The sequence below is a fragment of the Euleptes europaea genome, chromosome 16, assembly GCF_029931775.1.
Source record: "Euleptes europaea isolate rEulEur1 chromosome 16, rEulEur1.hap1, whole genome shotgun sequence".
NCBI classification, from domain to species: Eukaryota; Metazoa; Chordata; class Lepidosauria; order Squamata; family Sphaerodactylidae; genus Euleptes; species Euleptes europaea.
Window position 1 is genome coordinate 37,840,879 of NC_079327.1, and position 19,506 is coordinate 37,860,384.

At 41.9% G+C, this 19,506-nt stretch overlaps 1 protein-coding gene across 1 annotated transcript; it reads right to left on the minus strand.

The window, feature by feature from the left end:
• Window positions 1-18,283, minus strand: LOC130488508 (arylsulfatase H-like). The gene is made up of 11 exons (XM_056862179.1): window positions 18,225-18,283; window positions 13,998-14,138; window positions 12,473-12,594; window positions 11,608-11,730; window positions 10,296-10,719; window positions 8,679-8,815; window positions 8,153-8,287; window positions 6,163-6,325; window positions 4,120-4,241; window positions 734-1,106; window positions 1-127 (listed from the first exon to the last, which is right to left on the minus strand). The coding sequence occupies exons 1-11, from the start codon at window positions 18,281-18,283 to the stop codon at window positions 1-3; spliced, it is 1,926 nt and encodes a 641-aa protein (XP_056718157.1).
• Window positions 18,284-19,506: the final 1,223 nt, after the last annotated feature.

Consider the following 19,506-nt stretch of genomic DNA (forward strand, 5'->3'; position numbering starts at 1 on the left):
TTAGCTGTAGGGAACAGTGTAGACAGAAGCACCATCAAAATCTGGAGTGTTTCGATTAGGGCTAGCTGTACACTGAATAGATAAAGAATTATGTGCCTGCATTAAAGACCTGATGCCATCAGCAAGCCTGTGTATACTCAGAATGGTGATGTTTTACAGAGGCAGTTCTGAGTTCTGAATACATCCAGACCTGGATGTATTATCTTAAAAATCCTCAGAACCAAACCAGACTCTGGAATTGAAGGGAATAGCTTCAAGTGCTTATTAAACTAATTAAAACCCATTTTGTTGATGCCATTAAGATAATTCATTCACATAAAAAGTTTCATTCAAGCAGGCCTGAGCCTTCCTCAGTCTCCTGCGCACAAAATTCCTTCTCAGGACAGATTGAGTTTAAGACACCCAAAAAATTTATTACGAAGGATTCTTTGGTAACCCATGTTTTAAATACTTATATGGTCATTAAAAAGGTAAAGGTCCCCTGTGCAAGCACTGGGTCATTCCTGATCCATGGGGTGACGTCACATCCCAACGTTTACTAGGCAGACTTTGTTTATGGGATGGTTTGCCAGTGCCTTCCCCAGTCATCTTCCCTTTACCCCCAGCATGCTGGGTACTCATTTTACCAACCTCAGAAGGATGGAAGGCTGAGCCAACCTTGAGCCGGCTACCTGAAACCAACTTCCATCGAGGTTGTGAGCAGAGCTTGGACTGCAGTACTGCAGCTTACCACTCTGTGCCACGGGGCTCCTCATTACCACTTCCTTTATTACACCAACAGAGGGGGAATGTACCACAGCATGGCTGCAGCCATGGTTTCCATATATTATTATATAAACCAAGTTGTTCAGAGACAGGAACGAGTGTCCGACGATGCTCATCCACTCCTATTTGGATTTGACTTACAATTGTGTTAAAAAGTGGCTCAGAATTTGGTGACAAAGGGTTGAGTTCAGAAGGGTCATGTAAGAGATCAAAAAGCAAAGGAGGGGTGTGGTGGGTTACCGCCTCTCCAAAACACTGGCACATCCTTTGTCCATAACAGGCTCCAGCCCCCTCCGGATAAAATTTTGGAGTCACAAAATGGGCTTTCCAGAGAGCACCACCTACAAGAAAGAAACGAGCTTTTTTAAAAAGTACACAATGCAGTTCCAAAAATAATCAGTTTCTTCTCACCAAATTTATTTTCTATTATTACTAATGACATTAAGATCTGATTCGTTCACAATAGATGCATAGTACATCACCTAAAATTAACTTTTGGCTTTATTAAAGTAAGGACTACTCCTGTTTTGCTTCTGCTCTCAGCCCTGCAAGAAACCTATATGTATCTTAGCGCTAGGGAGACACAGACTGAACTGCTGGCTTTTATCCTCTCAAAGGGAGAGGGAGAAGCCAAGCAATGGCCTGTCCCATTAGTTTTTTGGTGCCTTTTGTATCTATTTTTAATTTTTTAAAATTATTTTATATATTGAATACAAAAACACAACAAACTCACATACACACAACAAACATACAGCAGTTTCCCCCTTTCTAAAATGTGCCTATACCTAACATTGCATATGATACAATTGCTTAATTGCTTAATTGCTAATAACACCCATATTACAGAAACTATGCTAAAGAATCACTAATATCCTGCTAATCCTATATAACTATTTTAATTTTCTAGTTTTATACTTGCTATTTTACCTCTTAATACTAATTCAATAACATTCTATATAAAAAAACTATTCAATAGTAAAATTACTATTTAACATCTCTACTCCGTACTTATAACATATCTACTTAACGTTAAATTCCCCAAAAAAGGAAATTAAAAAAAATATTTTAGTTTTCTTATTTTATACTTGTTATTTTGCCTCTTGGTACTGATTCGATAAAATTCTATATAGAAAAAAATGATCAGTAATGGAGTTACTATATTTAACGTCTCTGCTCCGTCAATACCTGTTACTCAACCCTTATAAGATACATGTCATATCTGTGTGTGTAAAGTGCCTTCAAGTCACAGCCGACTTATGGTGACCCCTTTTTGGAGTTTTCATGGCAAGAGACTAACAGAGGTGGTTTTGCCAGTGCCTTCCTCTGCACAGCAACCCTGGTATTCCTTGGTGGTCTCCCATCCAAATACTAACCAGGGCTGACCCTGCTTAGCTTCTGAGATCTGACGAGATCAGGCTAGCCTGGGCTAAATCATATCTACATAGCAATAAGTTCCTCGTAATTACAATTTTGCATGCTCAAAATAGCATTTCCATTTTTTATTTTTTTTTGCAACTCTCCTAGAGGTCTTTTGTTCAGCCTATGCGTCAGCTTGGCCATCACTTGAGAGAGAATTCATTTATTTGTTTAGTGACAGGCCGTTACAAAATATTATTGGCCATCACTGGTGCCTTTTGTATCTTGTTTTGCACCTACCACCATCTGATCGAATTGTGTCACGGACACATCCAACATTCCTTTTTAAGACTCACCAAAGGCATCTCTCCACCATGCCCCAAACATCCTTTCTTCCCTCACCTTCTGTTCTGTATCAAACATCCAGCCTGATGGACAGTTCTGTGGAACTCAAAAGCTTGCTGTTTTGTTTGGATTAATCCTAATATAAACCTATTAAATTACTCTTTGGGGATTTTTACTAGTCTCTTGAAAAAGGTGTTTTGGCTCTTAACGGAACACTTTTTGGGAATTGTGCTGAGATGCTTCTGTTTACTTCTGTAACCTTTATTTGCATACAGCTTTTGCCAGTAATGATAAACGGTTAGCCGCTTTGGAGGAATGTTTTTGTGTGGGTAGATATAATTCCACTTCTTTCCTTCACAAAGCCTTCAGCTCTAAAAATAGCCCTAGAGAGGACAGGCGTGGTGAGGGGGAGAGTTGTTTTCAAATTGTTCAGCCCCAAGGAGGGGAAAGATTAGTAAGGCAGTCTAGCTATCAATTATAGTTGATATTCTGACTGTAGCAACAGGGCCACACCATTTCTGGTTCAACTCATAATTAACTTGTTTTAGGTAGTGAGATAAAGGTAAAACAATTGGCATACAACTTGATTCAAGAAGGGGTTTGGTAACCCACAATGAATGATACATTTATTTGTTCTGTTTTGTTAACTGTAATTCCACAAAATCCACATCCGGACTTCTTCATAAGTTTTTAATGGCTGATATTCAGCTTGTACAGAGATCAAAACATGGATATAGCTTTCATTTTATTGTTGCTGGGTGCTGAAAACTTTGTGAAGCCAACGTGTGTAAGAACTAATGTGCAGCATGAGAAGCTAACAGGCTCTCCAGTTAGCTATGATCAAATCTAGTCACCTTTAAATTCAGATATTGTGTGTGTGTGTTAAGTGCAGTCAAGTCGCTTCCAACTCATGGCGACCCTATGAATCAATGTCCTCCAAAGTGTCCTATCCTTAACAGCCTTGCTCAGATCTTGCAAATTGAGGGCCGTGGCTTCCTTTATAGAGTCAATCCATCTCTTGTTGGATCTTCCTCTTTTCCTGCTGCCTTCAACTTTTCCAAGCATGATTGTCTTTTCCAGTGACTCTTGTCTTCTCATAATGTGTCCAAAGTATGACAGCCTCAGTTTAGTCATTTTAGCTTCTAGGGTATCATAACCACTTAGAAATTCAGTTATCATAACCACTTAGAAATTCTGTTACTGTACAAAACTGAAGATAGTCACTGTTCAGGAAAGGAAATAAAAATACAATTTGTGTGTCTGTGTGTGGGGGGGAACTATAGGTATTTCTGTCCTCTAGTGGGGCATTTCATAACAACACCATTCAACTTTTTGTTATGGAACCAGGGAAAACAGTATTACTGGAAAAAGATGTGAAACGTAAAAATGTGCCCACTTCCAGGTTAATTTAAAACTATTTCTTATGTTGCATCTCACTCTGTTGAACAGAGCTAGGTGAGGCACCATCAGCGACTTAATCTGTAGCCCCAGAAATATGGATCCACCACACGCGGTGCAGCTTTTCAAACATTTAACACAGAAACAAACAAATGGGTGTCAAGTTGATCATGCTGAGTGATTCAGACATTGACCTAAGATTTCTTTTTATTCAGATATAGAAATATGCTACAGAGACAAAGGTTTTATACTCACTCTCCTTCTGGTACCAGCGCACTGCATGCAAATATGACCCACAATAGTGAAACATGAATTCGTGCTCTGAGTGCTGCGCTGATCCCCGCAGTAATGGTAGTAGGTTCCTGCCATCGATTACTCTAATATGAAGGAAATGAGAAAATTCATTGAGTTGGTGTCAGTACTTTAGCAAGGCTATGTGGGGTTTCATGATGGAATACATGTCAGTTAAATGGTTTAAAAATCATTTTATGTATTTAGTTGAAAGGAACCCAAATTGATTTTTCCTGGCAAAACTTCATACTTCAGCTGAAAGGCAACCTGTAAGAAAGAAAGACCAATTCATAAATTTAACAAGAGTCCTTCAGCCAGGATTTTGTGCTTAGTTGCACAATTTAATCAGTAGATCTGTTCTAGATACAAGGACCTCCGTACACTTGCAGAACATCCTTCGATTGTCTTCCCTCTTTAAACCTGTCTATATGTGCAAAGGATGGCACACATGGACTAGAATGAATCTTCCATTCCCCATATTTACAAGAGATCTGTATGTATGTCTCAGCAAACATGGATTTGTGGATCTGGGCAGGGTTATACAAAAGCTGAGGTCATCTGTATCCTTTTATATGTGTGTGTGTGTGGGGGAGCACCGTTCCATGTATTCAAATTGTTAAAAATGTCTTCCGTTAATAAGCTGATGAACCAAACATGTCATGACTTAGACCATTAAGACTTGTTTGTATCTAGCCACAAGTTAGGCATAACTCCATCCTGCTTGGATACTATGTCTGCAAATTTATAGTTGTCAATGGACAACTATCACCCTTTTAACTTTCCACTTAGTATGCATGTTTTTAACAATTTAAAATATTTTCATTCTCCTTGGTCAGATCTTTGCAAAACACATGGAGTATGAAGATTGTAAAGTTTCATTGAAACAAACACAGGGATATGACAGTATGAAGTCTATTTTTTATAAGCTGTTCATTGCTGAAATCAAATACATCTTAACAAAGGATGCTCAAACATCTGCCTTTTCAACTCACTTCCCATTGGGCTGTTTGCAACCTGCTGGTGTGTATTTGCAGGAATGGTCTACTTGCATCCATCAAACACTGACTCCTAGCTGATGAGAGATCAGCTGGGAGTCAGCTTCTAATCACCTAGGGAAATTTTGCTTTGTTCCATCAAAGGTTTTTTTTTGGGGGGGGGGTTCAGGAGCCAACACCCATCTGAACAGCTAGAAGCCAGGTTCTTCTGATCTCCCATATCTGCACAGACTTGTTCAGAAATAGCAAATTTGAGAGGGGTGATCAAAAGCCCAGCTGAATTCCACTTGCTCCCCCCCGCCCCACACACACCAAGCTGTTAGCTTGGGCTGCAATCCCAACAAATTCTTTCTACTTTCTCTTTGACAACTTCAAAATGTAGCTGTTTTGCTAAGATTCTGAGGTCAGAAAACTCTCAGATGATCCCCCATCAGCGGCGAGTAGATTTATGACCACCAAATTAGCGTTCAGCAGAAAAATTAGTGTTCAGCAGCAGCTGTTTGAAGAAGACGACAACTTTGGTTTTTATAGCCTGTTTTTCTCTACCTTAAGGAGTCTCAAAGAGGTTAACAATCACTATCCCTTCCTCTCCCCACAACAGACACTTTGTGAGGTGGGTGGGGCTGAGAGAGTTCTGAGAGAACTGTGACTGGCCCAAGATCATCCAGAAGGCTTCATGTGGAGGAGTGGGGGAATCAAACCCGGTTCCCCAGTTAGAGTCCGCCACTCTTAACCACTGCACCATGCTGGCTTGAGTGTTACTCCTCGGAAGATGCCTGCCACAGCTGCTGGCGAAATGTCAGGAAAGAAAATACCAAGACCACGGTTACACAGCCCGGATAACCTACAAGAACCAACTGGCTTGAGCTGTTCGGTGCAATCCACACATCTCCCTGATTAACTCACAGTTTGATTGTGAGTATTGAACAAAGTAAGTTTGTCTGCCAGACAGGTTCGCTGAAAAAGTCAAGGCATCCCTAACCTTAATTGACCTTAGACCAGCATTCTGTACCTGTCTTGTGGCACTGAGGCCCCAGCCAGGTGAGCTACTGTAGGATAAATATCCATAAGATGTGTTGGCTCATCAATAACAGTATCAGCAGGGACCACTCCTGGCCATCTAACTATTCCAGGCACACGTATTCCTCCTTCCCAGCCTCCCATGCCTTTTCCACCTGTCATGGAAGAAGCAGAAGAAGAGACAAGTCATGAAAGGTTGAGAGAAAACTACTATTAATTACTCCAATCCAACCATCTTCCTCCCCACGCTAGCAATTGTTTAATGCTTTCAAAAGCTTCCCTCCGGATCTTAATAGGGGAAAAAAAAATAACAATATGAACCAAATTTAAAAGATCTTAAATGTTAAAAGCATAAGAGGGTCTGTCAGACTTCACTTGGTACCTAAAAGTAAGCAAATGTCATGTCAGGAACACATATCTAGGAAGAGAAATCTAGAGTCTGGACTGGGTGTCAATGCAAAGAAGGCTCTGTCTCTAATAACCTGCCTGTACTGTGACAGCAGAGGTAATATGGAAGAAGGCCTCAAGTGAGTATCTAAATGACTGGGCGGGACCAAGTATATGGGGGCATTCCTTTAGTTATCCAGCCAATTAGACATTAAAGGTTAACATCTATGCTTCAGATTGTCTGAAAACGAACTGGAAGCCAGGGAAGATCTTTTAATACAGGGGTAATCTGTTTATCACCTCTGTTCGTCTCTTGCCATGAAAACCCCAAAAAGGGGTCGCCATAAGTCGGCTGCGACTTGATGGCACTTTACACACATGCAATCTGTTTATGGAGGTTGGTGCAAGTTAAACAATCTGGCCAGCATATTTTTCATAGCTGAGCTTTCCAAACACTTCAAAGGCAGGCTCACATAGAACACATTGCAGTAATCGATCCTGGATGTTACCCTGGCATGGATAACTATCGCCAGGTTATAGCTGTGGTCAGAATTAGACAAGTCTTCCTGCTTACATAAAATACAGTAATTTGAACTAAGCTAAAAGAGTTCACCCCCCCCCCCCATTATAAGACAGGTTGGTATATATAGGGGAAGTAGTATTACACAATAATTTTGTTGTGGCTGTTCTGCTCAGTTTCATTCACACACACCATTTTTGACAAATATTTTTACTATTTTCCTCTTGCAAAGACCAATTTATGCACCTTTCTCACTCTGTTGTAGTATCTTATAGTGACAAATAATATAGAACCCATTTTTTTCACTATACACCAACTATCAAAGCAGAATATCAACTTTTTATACCACCCAGGGCCCAAGATCTCATGAAGTCAGTTACAATCTCCTATCAATTATTGTTCCAGGAAGCTTTATAATGCTGGCCTTTGGCTATGAAGATTTCATTCTGTTCTGGAATGAATTGTGGAAACTCAGGCAGAGGCCCATGAAAAATATAACACCCCCAGAGTCTAATAAATGTCCTGGTGTTTTGGCTTCTCTTTGAGTCACCTTGAAGAAGTATAGCACCCTCTTCCCCAAAACCTTTTGAGTTTTCAGATTCTGTTCAAACTAAGAACCATCCCTCTGCTTGCATCATACTTCCTTTTCAGCCAAATGTCACAGCCATGCACACAATTTCAAGGCAAATATTAAATAATGTTGGAAAACGAGAAAGCATAATAGAGCAGAGACAAGTTATGAATAGGTTATGCTATTAAAAGGGGGGGGGAGTCCCAAGATGTAGGAAATATAAGTCTGGTTTGCTATTTAAAAAACAACCCAAAAAACAAAGCTTGTAAAAAAAAAACATTTCACACTATTATAATACTGGTAGATGCTGAAGTTTGTTGTACATGTTTAAATAGTTACAGTATTTGGTAATCTTTTTACACTCAAGTTTTATGTTAGTGAAAAATTTCACAAGTGCCTGATCTATGCAGTTTTTAGATTTAAAAAATATCAAGAACATTTAAGATCTAGGGTAATATTTTCTTCCTTCCCTCAAAGTTCTGCAGGTACACATGTAACTCTTACCTTTGTATTTGCCATTCCAGCCACCTAGCTGGACATCTCCATCTCTTGCCTCCAAAAATCCTCCATGGTCAGATGTGAAGTAAGTAAAAGTGTTATTCCTCAATCCCTTTTCATCAACAGCAGCAAGAATTTTTCCTATATAGCAAAAAGTCCCAAGAATTCATAAAAAGCCAATCAGAAATCGCACCTGTAAAATTCCTGCCTGATCATGTTAAGAGTGTATCACTTCAAATACAGAATATGTCCCTCATTTCTCCTCCTAGCCTTTTTCCTGCTATCAGTTATCTTGATGGAATGAACCAAAGATGTCCTTTATGAGAATATCTGACATCATGAAAAAGGCTGGGTATAATAGTCTATATCTGTAGTAATGCACACATGTTCATAACATGATCAGAGATTTCTGGACATGGAGACAGGACACAACAACATTCTAGTTCCTACAAATTCAGGAAAAGAAGAGAAGTACCAGGAAGGTCATTACTGTGTCCCTTCATAAAGTACAACTGCTAAAAATATGACTTACCTACCATCCAGTCCATTTCCTCTACATTGTCTCCATATAAACTGTGCCTGCTTTTCCCACGAAACATTTTTGTGGTGACAAGAGGTGTATGGACATGCAAAAAAGAAACAAAGAGGAGGAATGGCCCTTTTTTGTTTCTGGAGGAGAAAAAAAGAAGAAGAACAAAGAACACCTTTAATTGTTTTTCCTATTAAAGAGTATCTATAAACTAAACTAGACTCATAGTTGAGCAGAGGTCTGATCCTTATGATCCAACATTGAGCCAAATATTGTGGGAAATATACTTCATTGACTCATAAGATTAGATCAAATCGGTTCCTTTTGCTATGTGAGAAGCCTTCTTATGTCTGTCTTAGTAGAAGGGATTTGTTACAGGAGTCAAGCCCATAAAATACAAGGGAAGGAGAAGGGAATGCATAGTGGTGTGCCTCTTACAAGGCTCAGCAGCCAAAACATTGGCAATGTTGGGCTAAAACTGGAAGCTCACACTAAGCACTGCCACTTTGTAAGGGGAAAGCTCATGTCCTACTACTGTAGAACAATGGTTGAGAGTCTGGATTATGAATCATGAAGCCCTAGTTTGAAGTCTGACAGTGCGGTGTAACAGTTAGCATAACAGCATTTCAGACTAAGAACTGGAAGACCAGGGTTCAAATCTCCATTGTTCTATGATGCTCACTGGGAGACCTAAGTGGGCCATTCATAGGGATGCCAGGTCCCTCTTTGCAACTGGCAGGAGGTTTTTGGGGTGGAGCCTGAGGAGGGCGGGGTTTGGGAAGGGGAGGGACTTCAACACCATAGAGCCCAATTGCCAAAGCGGCCATTTTCCCCAGGTGAAGGGTAGTCATAGAAATGTAGCTTGGCACAGCCAGACAGGGTACTGGAGCAGAGAATGGAGGAGTTGAGCCTGGCGGCTGGAGCCTCCCTCTGGCTCCCAGCTGGAGATGGGTCCCTCAAGCCTCAGATGTGGAGGGGAGGGTGTTGTGCTCACCCGGGTCCTTGTCAGGGTGCTCCATGCTTGTCCCTTCTGGCCCTCTCTCCTGCTCTGGCTCTTGAACAGGAGCAGCCCCAACCACCTCCTGCTCGGCCTGAGGTTGAGAGGGTTTAAATTGGCCCTCACCGCCTTTACATGCTCCATCCCCTATTCCTTGGGCCAACTGGCCCTTGGAGGCTTCCTCCACCTCCTTCCAGCTGGCATTCTGTCCCCTCATCCCCTTCTAGCCAACAAGCTCCTTAGTTGTGTCTCTGGTCCTTGGCTGGGTTCAGCCAGCTGAACTGAGGGAAGGATGCTGGCCTCTGACTGTTGTCAAGCTGTTGCCCTGCCACTTGGGGATGGCCCATTGGACCCCCTTGCAGTGGCTCACCACAGAGGCCTCACCGTGGTAAGTGGGGGCATCAACCAGGACAAGGAGGGACACTCTGCCCACTCCCAGTTTCTTAAAAGCTTCCCTATGACACTAGCAGTGTCTTAAAAGCATCCCTATAATGATCTGAGAAGTTACAAATGCAAAAGAGAGAGTTGTGTTTCACACTAAGCACTTACTTGCTAAAAATTCTCAATAAGAATACACATCTGAAACCTGAAAGGATTTTGGAGGGGCAAAATTTATTGGTTACCGTTCAATAAATGAGACGCTCTCTTTCAATATCCTGGAAGCAGAATTCTCAATTTCCATTGGTTGCTCAAGAATGACATGATCTCGTAATATGATACAGTTCCAATAATTTACAAATCCATAACTGGCAAACCAACAGAAGAAAAACAAAATGGCACACAATGTCATAAAGGCAACTATTTCCCATTTTACAGACCACAAACCAGTCACTTTTCCCAGCAGAAGAGTGAGAACCAAAAGTGTAACTATCTCTGTGTAAAACCAGTAAGTAGCTCGCTGTGTTACTCCAAGCTCAGGATTCTTCCTAGACTGACATTCATTTATAAGGGTAAAAGGGGTGCCATAGAAATAGTCAAAGCCGTGGTTCAAAGGGTGGTGGCAGTGATCGTTGCGGGATTCACAGTTCAAACCCTGGTGCCATTTCCCTGAAAAGACAAAAACGGATGGTTTAACAAGTCATTAGCCTAAAAGTATTTCTTTACCTCCTGTTATGAAAGGCAGATTGTCAAACACTTACAACTAGTGATGCTTAGCACATTTCAATGGAAATGCACATACTCAAGAGACAATTCCCCCCAATCCCACTACCAACTATGTTCTAAAGCAGTGGTTCCCAACCTTTTTTTGACCAGGGACCACTAGGACTTTTTTGTTCGGTGCAGGGACCCCAAGGTTCAAAATAAAAATTCTGAGAATTTGAAAATAAACTTTAATCATAACTGTTAGTTAAACATTAAACTTAGAATAATATTTGAATATATATATTTTATAATAGAGAACTTTTAATTGAAAATATTAATTTATTATGGGTTTATAACTTTGTTTCGCGGACCTTAATTTAGTTCTCGCGGACCCCTGGGGGCCCACGGACCCCTGGTTGGGAACCAGTGTTCTAAAGACACCAGTATGCAGCCACACAATTAAGCTTTCTGCAGGATAGCCACTCAGTTTTTGATCTGCATTAATTCTTAGCCTAAGCCAATAGAAAAACTGTTACATCTAAGTACAGCCATGCTAGATCAGGCCAAAGATCCATTTAGTCCATCAGCCTTTCTCACAATGGCTATCCAGAGGCTTCCTGGAAGGTCCGTAAGCACAGCACAGTGCCCTAAAGAAAGCAGTTCAGACTTTCGAATGGGGAGAGAAGTTGCAATGAGGCCTTTGGGAAAAAGCTTGCTTCCTTGTTATGGATGCTTGCTCTGAGACGTAATTCTTCAGCTGGAGCTTGAAACCATCAATCTTCAGGTCACAGCCCAAGACCTGGCAAACATACCTGTCAATGAAAAGTAATTAGAGAGATCTACATACTGTACCTATCAGGCCAGTTGCATAGCCTTGCTGCTGCAATAATTTTGCGAAAGTTGTTTCATTGTTGGGGAGCCCTCCTGAGCCAGCAGTCCAATAAAGAATGCGCAGTTTACTGCTGGATGCCATACCTGGAATATAAAGAGATGGGAAAATGAGCTCCATTTCCATCCTTGTCCATTCTACTTCTAGGATCAGGAATGGGGCAGAGGGACATGTTCATTTTCTGGAGGATACAAAATGATAGAGGCATGCGTGAAGACTGTCTAGTTAATGTAACCTAAATTGATGATTCCATCAAGTAAGCATGAACTGATAACATCTCACGTCTTGCTGGCTGATTGAGACCGCCGGCTTGGCCTGCACAAGACCGCCATCAGCTAGCAGCCTCCAGATGGCTGTGGCTCCATCAGTTGCTGCTCACCCAGTGTGGTTACAGCTTGACTACTGGAATGGCTGGGCTGTGCAAGTTCTTCATACACTCTAGGCATGAGTACTCTAGACAGCAACTGGAGACTTGTGTTCCTTCACAGCTGACCAAGAGGCATAGGAACTTGCCTTATTTTGTCATTCTAGGGCCTGTTATGCATGCCTAATTTATTTCATTATATTTATATTTCACCTTCCTCTGATACAGAACATCACACAGAGTCCACAATCAGGATGTCTCTCGTCTAGGCACTGATCAGACTCAAGCCTCTTAGCTTCAGCAAGTCTGCTGGACCATATGCTGCTCTCCAGCCATACCCTGGGCCAATGCTACCCTGCCGCCCAGAAGGCAAGAGCTCAGCATTGTCTTCTGTGCACCATTGTTAGTACAGAATTGTCCTCCAGGTACATGAGCACCCATCACCCACTAAAGAGACTGCCAACCTGATCTGATGGGGTATCTGCCAGTCAGGAAAGCTGCTCTGCTTGGAGTACAAAGTGGAGCTGCAGCAATATGTTGAGTAAGTTTCACTCCTTCCTTTGCCAACTTATCAATATTAGGGGTCCTAAATATGAAAAAGGGATACTTTAATATGATTACATCATCAACTGAATCCTATCTACAGATGACTAACCGACCAAGAAAAGGTAAAGCAATGAGAAACCTCTCATTAGCTGATCGATATAGAGGGCTGAACTTGTGTTATGTGCCATCAAGTTGCTTCCAACTTACAGTGACCCTGTGAATGAAGGACCTCCAAAATGTCCTATCTTGTAGTTAACAAAAACAGATATTATAGCTTAATTTTAAATTTTAAAATTTTTAAAATTTTCGTTATGAATAATCAGTTTAACAATTGCTCATCACATTAGAGCACTATTACGTAAAAGTTAAACTGCAGCAATACTAGACAAAAATGACTTGCTAAAAAATGATGTTGATGAAGAAGAGTTGGCTTTTATATGCCAACTTTCTCTACCACTTAAGGGAGAATCAAACTGGCTTACAATTACCTTCCCTTCCCCTCCTGAGAGACTCTAAGAGAGCTGTAACTAGCCCAAGGTCACCCAGCTGGCTTCATGTGGAGTGAGGAAACCAACCCAGTTCACCAGATTAGTGTCCGCCACTCTTGTGGAGGAGTGGGGAATCAAACTTGGTTCTCCAGATTAGAGTCCACAGCTCCAAACCACTGCTCTTAACTACTACACCACAATGGCTCTCCACGCTGATAAAGAATAGACTACTGGCTCACTTTCCTAGTTTGGGGAATCAGGTTTATAGCAGTTGAAGAATTACTGATTGATATCAGTAGGTTGCAAAGTTCACATATGAAACAGCAAAATATTTTTATATATGAGGTTTAATTGTTTTTGAGTTGCTCATGCATAATTTATACTAACCGCTAATTGTTTATAAAACTTCCACTGGCTCCAGGAAACAAACCTGAATGAAGCAAGAGGTGCTGTAAAGTTGATGTAAGAAAACATTTGACCCAGGCTAGCTTGATCTCATCAGATCTCAGAAGCTAAGCAGGGTTGGTCCTGGTTAGTATTTGGATGGGAGACCACCTAGGAAGTCCAGGGTCCCTATGCAGAGGCAGCCATCTCTGAATGCCTCTTGCCTTGAAAACCTTATCAGGTTCCCATAAGTCAGGTGTGACTTGTTGGAAATTTCCACTATCAAGGCAACATTCCTTGGTCTGCCACAAGTATTTAACAAAAAACTGAGTAACTGCACTGCACATTTTATTCCAATGTTTTCTTTGATTTTCAACTGTCAGTGGGATATTTTCTGGTGTTTTTTTTCTCAAATCCTATGTTCCACTTTCCCCCTCATAAATACGCTCATTTTCAACTAAGTTTTTCCATGGTACTATTAACATTTACGCACATTTCCTATATGTATTTCCTGGCTCACTCCTTTGTGGATCGAAGGATAGTGCTGAATTACTTGCAAAATTACACTTACCTAATCGTGGTATTACCATAGCATCCCAAATCGCCATAGCCAAGGTCATCTGCCATTATTAGCAAAATATTGGGTTTTGATATGTCCAGTCCGCAGGATTGGGAAAATAAGAAGGATGCAATCACAACAGCTAGATTGTATCTACATGAAGAACAGCAACACTGTCAAATAGGTTGGAATTTGCTCAGGATGGATTTTGAACAGTGTTTATGATACTGATAAAAACAGATATGACACTTGACCTTAGCCAAAAGGCCAAGAAGTGGAGAGATAAATGGGTAATGTATCCAAAAAAAGATAGGTCAAAGAAACAACCCAAAAGAGGTAAACTTCCTAAAAATGTGTTTTACCAAAATTAAATTACCAAAATTAACTTTTTTAACTTCAGATGTTACCAATCTATATAAAAGAAAAACCTTGAAGGAATGGCAGAAACAGATACATAAGTTCATATATAATGGCAAAAAGCCAAGAGACAGATTTAAAGTTTTACAAGATGAGAAAAAGAGGAATAGCTGTACTCAGTATTAAACTATATTATCAAGCAGCTGATCTGGTTTGGATTGTGGATTAGATTAAAAACCCCTATCAAAGAACAATAAAATTAGAAATGGCAAATTTGGAAGAAGACTTACATAATGATTTAGGGATTTAAAACCAGTCAAAAAATCCAACACAAAATAGAAGCCATGTTATTAGAGATGGACAACGGAGAATTTGGGAATCTACCTGAAGAAGAGTTACAGCCCATTCCTGACCCTTTGGCGGCCGGGACAGAGGCCTACTGGAAGCTCCGCCTCCATCCTGCCCCGGGTATGCCCCCCAAGACGCTGCTGTGGGGGTTTGCACCGTAGGGACGCCAGTGGAAGGCCCAGCTGGCATCCCTGAGTGGCGCTGGTGCAGCAGCGCTGGGAGTCTGGCATCTGAGTCCCCCCACTGACACCTGAGCCCACCTGGACAGCGTAAGTGGGATGGCCAGCAGCAGCCGTCCCACTTACAGCGACCCAGTCCCTTTTTGGCCTTCAAAGGATTTTTGTCCTTTAAGGTCAGGAATGGGCTAAATCTTCCAATATCCTCATTAATATCCCCTATGGAAGCATAGTATAATAAGAATGTGAGAATTTTTTTTATAACATATGGAGATATGATAAACTCTCAAGGAGAAATCAAATCTTAGCAAAAGATGAAAGCAAAAAAGTACAATGGCTATTATACTTTCAATTAGTTTCAAGATTAAAAAAGGACATTTACGCAGCAAAGGGCATAATAAGGGAGTTGACAGAATTCGAAAAGGTGATAAGACAGCAAAAATAACATTTATAAGCTATTACTTCAGTTTTGCACATAAACAGAACTAGTTAAAACATGCATGGTTAGATGGATGCAAAATTTTGAGGAAGATATCTCTCCAACAATGAGAACCTTAGGGATGAAAGATATAAAATTTACAAGTCAAACATTAAGAGAAAATTAGTATAAGGTGTTTTATCAGTGGTATACTACCCCAAAGGATATCGAGAAGATGGACAAGAACTGTAATGGAAATATTGGAAATGCAAAGAGGTGGATGTGCAAAAAGACAAAAAAAAAAAAAAAAAAAAAAAAGGAAAAGGGAAAGGGAAAAGAAAAGAAAAGAAATACATGTTGAAATCCAGCAAACCTTAAAGATTAAATTTGTTATGGAAGCCAAGAGCATGCTATTGGACATTTTGCCAAAAAAAATCATCTAAAATTCTTGGAAGAATTGTTTAGACATATGATAACAGTAACCACAGTTATATTTGAAACAAAATGGAAAGCAGAAGAGTGTCCGTGTCAGGAGGACTGGGAAAGTAAACTAGCTGAATACTTGGTGATGGCAAAATTAACGAACTATGTGAATAATAGACCCATCAAAGAATTTCTAGACAAATGGAAAGCATATTATTCTTAAAAACTCATATTATTCTTAAAAAATGGGGAGAAGGAGGTTGTTGAAAAGATATAAATGAATTATTAATCCCTTTGTTATATTGCAGGGGTGGGGAACCTTTTTCCTGCCAAGGGCCATTTGCACATTTATAACATCATTCAGGGGCCATACCAGGTGTAGATCTCCCCGGGGGGCGGGCGGGGGAGAGGCTAGGGTTGCCAGTTCGCCAGCCACCACCTGGAGGTTGGCAACCCCAGGGGAGGCCACACAGAGAAGGCCTGCAGGGCACCCCCGTTCCCCCCCTCCCAGGCGGGAGGGCAGCCAGCGGTGGGCCCGAGCAAACGATCGGCAAGGGAGGAAGGGAGGAAGGAAAACAGAGAAAGAAGAAAAGGGAGGGAGGGAGAAAGAGGGAGAAAGAAATGGAGAGAGGGGGAGAAAGAAAGAAAAGGACGGAGGGAAAGAAAGAAAAGGACGGAGGGAGACAAAGAAAGAGACAGAAAAAGAGGGAAAAAGAGAGGGAGAGAAAGGAGAAAGAGTGACAGAAAAAGAGGGAGAAAAGCCTTCCCCACACACATACACACGCGCATGCCGGCCCCGCACGCCCGGGCCCCAGCCTCCCCGCCCACACACACACCCAACGGCGCATGGAGCCCCGCCACCAGGTCCCAGTCTCCATGCCCTCCCCCCCAGAGTCCACAAAAGCCCCCCCCCCGAAGCCCAATCGGCTCCCGCATGCATGCTCGGCCGCCAGGAGCCGCCAGCCTCTTCCCCCCTGCCTCGCTCTCGCTGCTCAACAGCTGACAGTCGGCGAGAGGAGGTCCAAAGGGTGCCGCAGTGCCCCTGTAAGCCATGGCCGCAGGAACACCCTCGGGGAGGGCCGCCCTGCACCCCGCCTCCACAGTAAGGCCCCAGAGCTCCTGAAGGCCACAAAAATGTCCTCGGGGCCCGCATACGCCCCCCAGGCCTGAGGTTCCCCATCCCTGTTATATTGTATTGAAAAGGTGTTGAAAAGAAAAAATCTAAATATGTTATGGATAGATGATAACATTATATGAGCTTCATTTTTAATATTGGGGAAATATTTTTAGACATTTATGTTTAGATTTATAATAGTAATCACCACTGCAGGTTTTTTAATTATATTTTATTACAATTCACTCTATAATATTGTCTAACACTATTATTGAGTTTATCAAGTATTGTATAGTGCATCTTATGTAAAATCTTCTTTTCTTTTTATGAGAAAACACATAAAATAGTTTATGATAGAAAATATTTAAGCATGCAGAGAGTTTGCCCTACCATTCTCCAAAGGTGAACTACTTAGAGGGAGAGAGGCCCTGGCTTAGTGGCAGAGCATCTGATTAGCATACAGAAAGTCCCATGTTCAATCCCCGGCATCTCCAGTTAAAAAGATCAGGCAGTAAGTGATGTGAAAGACCTCAGACTCTGGAGAGCCACTGCTAGACTGCTTTCCAAAGCCTGGTTGCCAAAGTGGAAGAACTGACCTGCACTTGCTTCAGTCTGATGTCCACTGATGTAGGTATGCACATGAAAGAAACAGCTGCTGTTAGGGGCCCAGCTGGTCCTTCAAAGTTCCTGGTCCCAAGCCATTTAGGGCTATAGAGACGATTACCAGCACTTAAGGTTGCCAACAACCTGGAGGAAAAAAACAACACTGCTGCCCTAGTGGCTTAACTTTAAAAACTTTTCATGACACAGAGGTAAATAACATCACTTGATAAATACCATCCCATTAAGCCCCTGCTAAAGGGGCAGGAATGTTTTTTCTCTAGGTTGCAGGCAACCCTACTAACGCTTTGAATTGGGTCCAGAAATGAACTGGTAAATATAATAAAAGCTAATATAACATAGGTATTGTGTGTTCCTTCTAACTGGTCCCCATTATATTTTACACACACTCTTTTTTAACTGAGCATCCAGCCTGACAAAGCGTTCTGAGGGGCCTGAAAACTTACTACTTTTAGTTGGTCCTAATGAAAAAACAATTATAGCTTTTTTGCAATATTAATTTGTTTCTTTGTCCCCACTGTACTGTAAAATAGCCCACTGACTTTCATGAGTGAACTGAATACGATATATTTGCTTTTACATTCACCACCAAATGCAACCATTTGACTGACAGAGCTAATTTTAATGCTGCAACATGACACGGTTCACCTAAATACCACATTCTTGAGATAAATATTCCTAAACTCCTACAAAAGCTGAGAAATCACATAGCCAGTAACCACAAAAGCTATTTTTAAAAGTTGCTATTTAAAGGAAATCCTATATAAAAATCAGGAACCAACCTTTGCCACATGTGCTTCTGCTCTCTGGAGATTCCTCTTTCCAAGCTGCTAAGCATCATCAGTCCCTTAGGTGTTAAAAACCAACACAGCTAGAGCAGCCCTCAGCCTTTCTCTCCCTTTTGACAGTTTTCTGAATCCTTTCCCCTCTCTCTGTTGCTTAATTCCTGTTAATAATTGACCTGAATCTTTGAATGATGGAGTACAAAGAGCATCTAGCAGAAGCTTGAAAAGCGGTGACTGTCATAAACCTGTCCTAGGTCCCCGGGTGCTTTTATGTTGTATGTTTGTGTGCATGGAAAGGGTATTCCTCTTCTTCGTGCCACAACCCCAAGTTGGAAATCCAGCCTCCCACATTCCCAGTGACTTGACCATCTCGTCTTTGTCACCGGCGGGAGGTTTGGGGGCATAGCCTGAGGCAGGCGGGGTTTGGGGAGGGGAGAGACTTCAATGCCATAGAGTCCAATTGCCAAAGTGGCCATTTTCTCCAGGTGAACTGATCTCTATCAACTAGAGATCAGTTGTAATAGCAGGAGATCTCCAGCTACTAGCTGGAGGCTGGCAACCCTACTCACCCTTCCTGTAGCCCCTGGCTGCCTTTTAACAGTGTGGCTGGCTGGAGCAGTCCCCGGCCTCCCACTGGTATCCTGGTGTCTTTTCTGGCCCAGCTATATTTCCTTCTGCCCAGGCTGTCAGGAGCACCCAGATGGCATCCTGGCTCCCACAGGGCTGCCCAGGTGGCTACACAAGGATATGTCAGGTCAAGGTGGGGTTCAATTGACCAAATGAGAGCCAATTCAGGCATTTGTAACCAGCTTAAAAAAGGTAAAGGTCCCCTATGCAAGCACCGGGTCATTCCTGACCCATGGGGTGACGCCACATCCTGACGTTTACTAGGCAGACTTTGTTTACGGGGTGGTTTGCCAGTGCCTTCCCCAGTCAGCTTCCCTTTACCCCCAGCTGTTTGGTCCCTTTTACCGACCTCGGAAGGATGGGAGGCTGAGTCAACCTTGAGCTGGCTACCTGAAACCGACTTCCGTTGGGATCGAACTCAGGTCATGAGCAGAGCTTGGACTGCAGTACTGCAGCTGACCACTCTGCACCATGAGGCTCCTTGTAACCAGCTTAAGTCCACACAAATGGTCTTCTTGTGTGAGCAGTCACATTTGGAGGCAGATGGGAGACGGTCAGTACAGTCTTAGGCAGAGTTACTTCAGTGGGCTTAAACTGGAGAAACGCTACATAGAATTGCATTGTGTATCTCCCATGACTAGAAAAACTAATC

Coding starts and splice junctions, on each gene's coding strand:
- LOC130488508 (XM_056862179.1), bottom strand. CDS start 18,283: ATGATGCTTAGCAGCTTGGAAAGAGGAATCTCCAGAGAGCAGAAGCAC. Junction 11,731..12,472: donor CAGATACCCCATCAGATCAG/GTTGGCAGTCTC, acceptor TTTATATTCCAG/GTATGGCATCCAGCAGTAAA. Junction 8,288..8,678: donor GGAAATGGACTGGATGGTAG/GTAAGTCATATT, acceptor TTTGCTATATAG/GAAAAATTCTTGCTGCTGTT.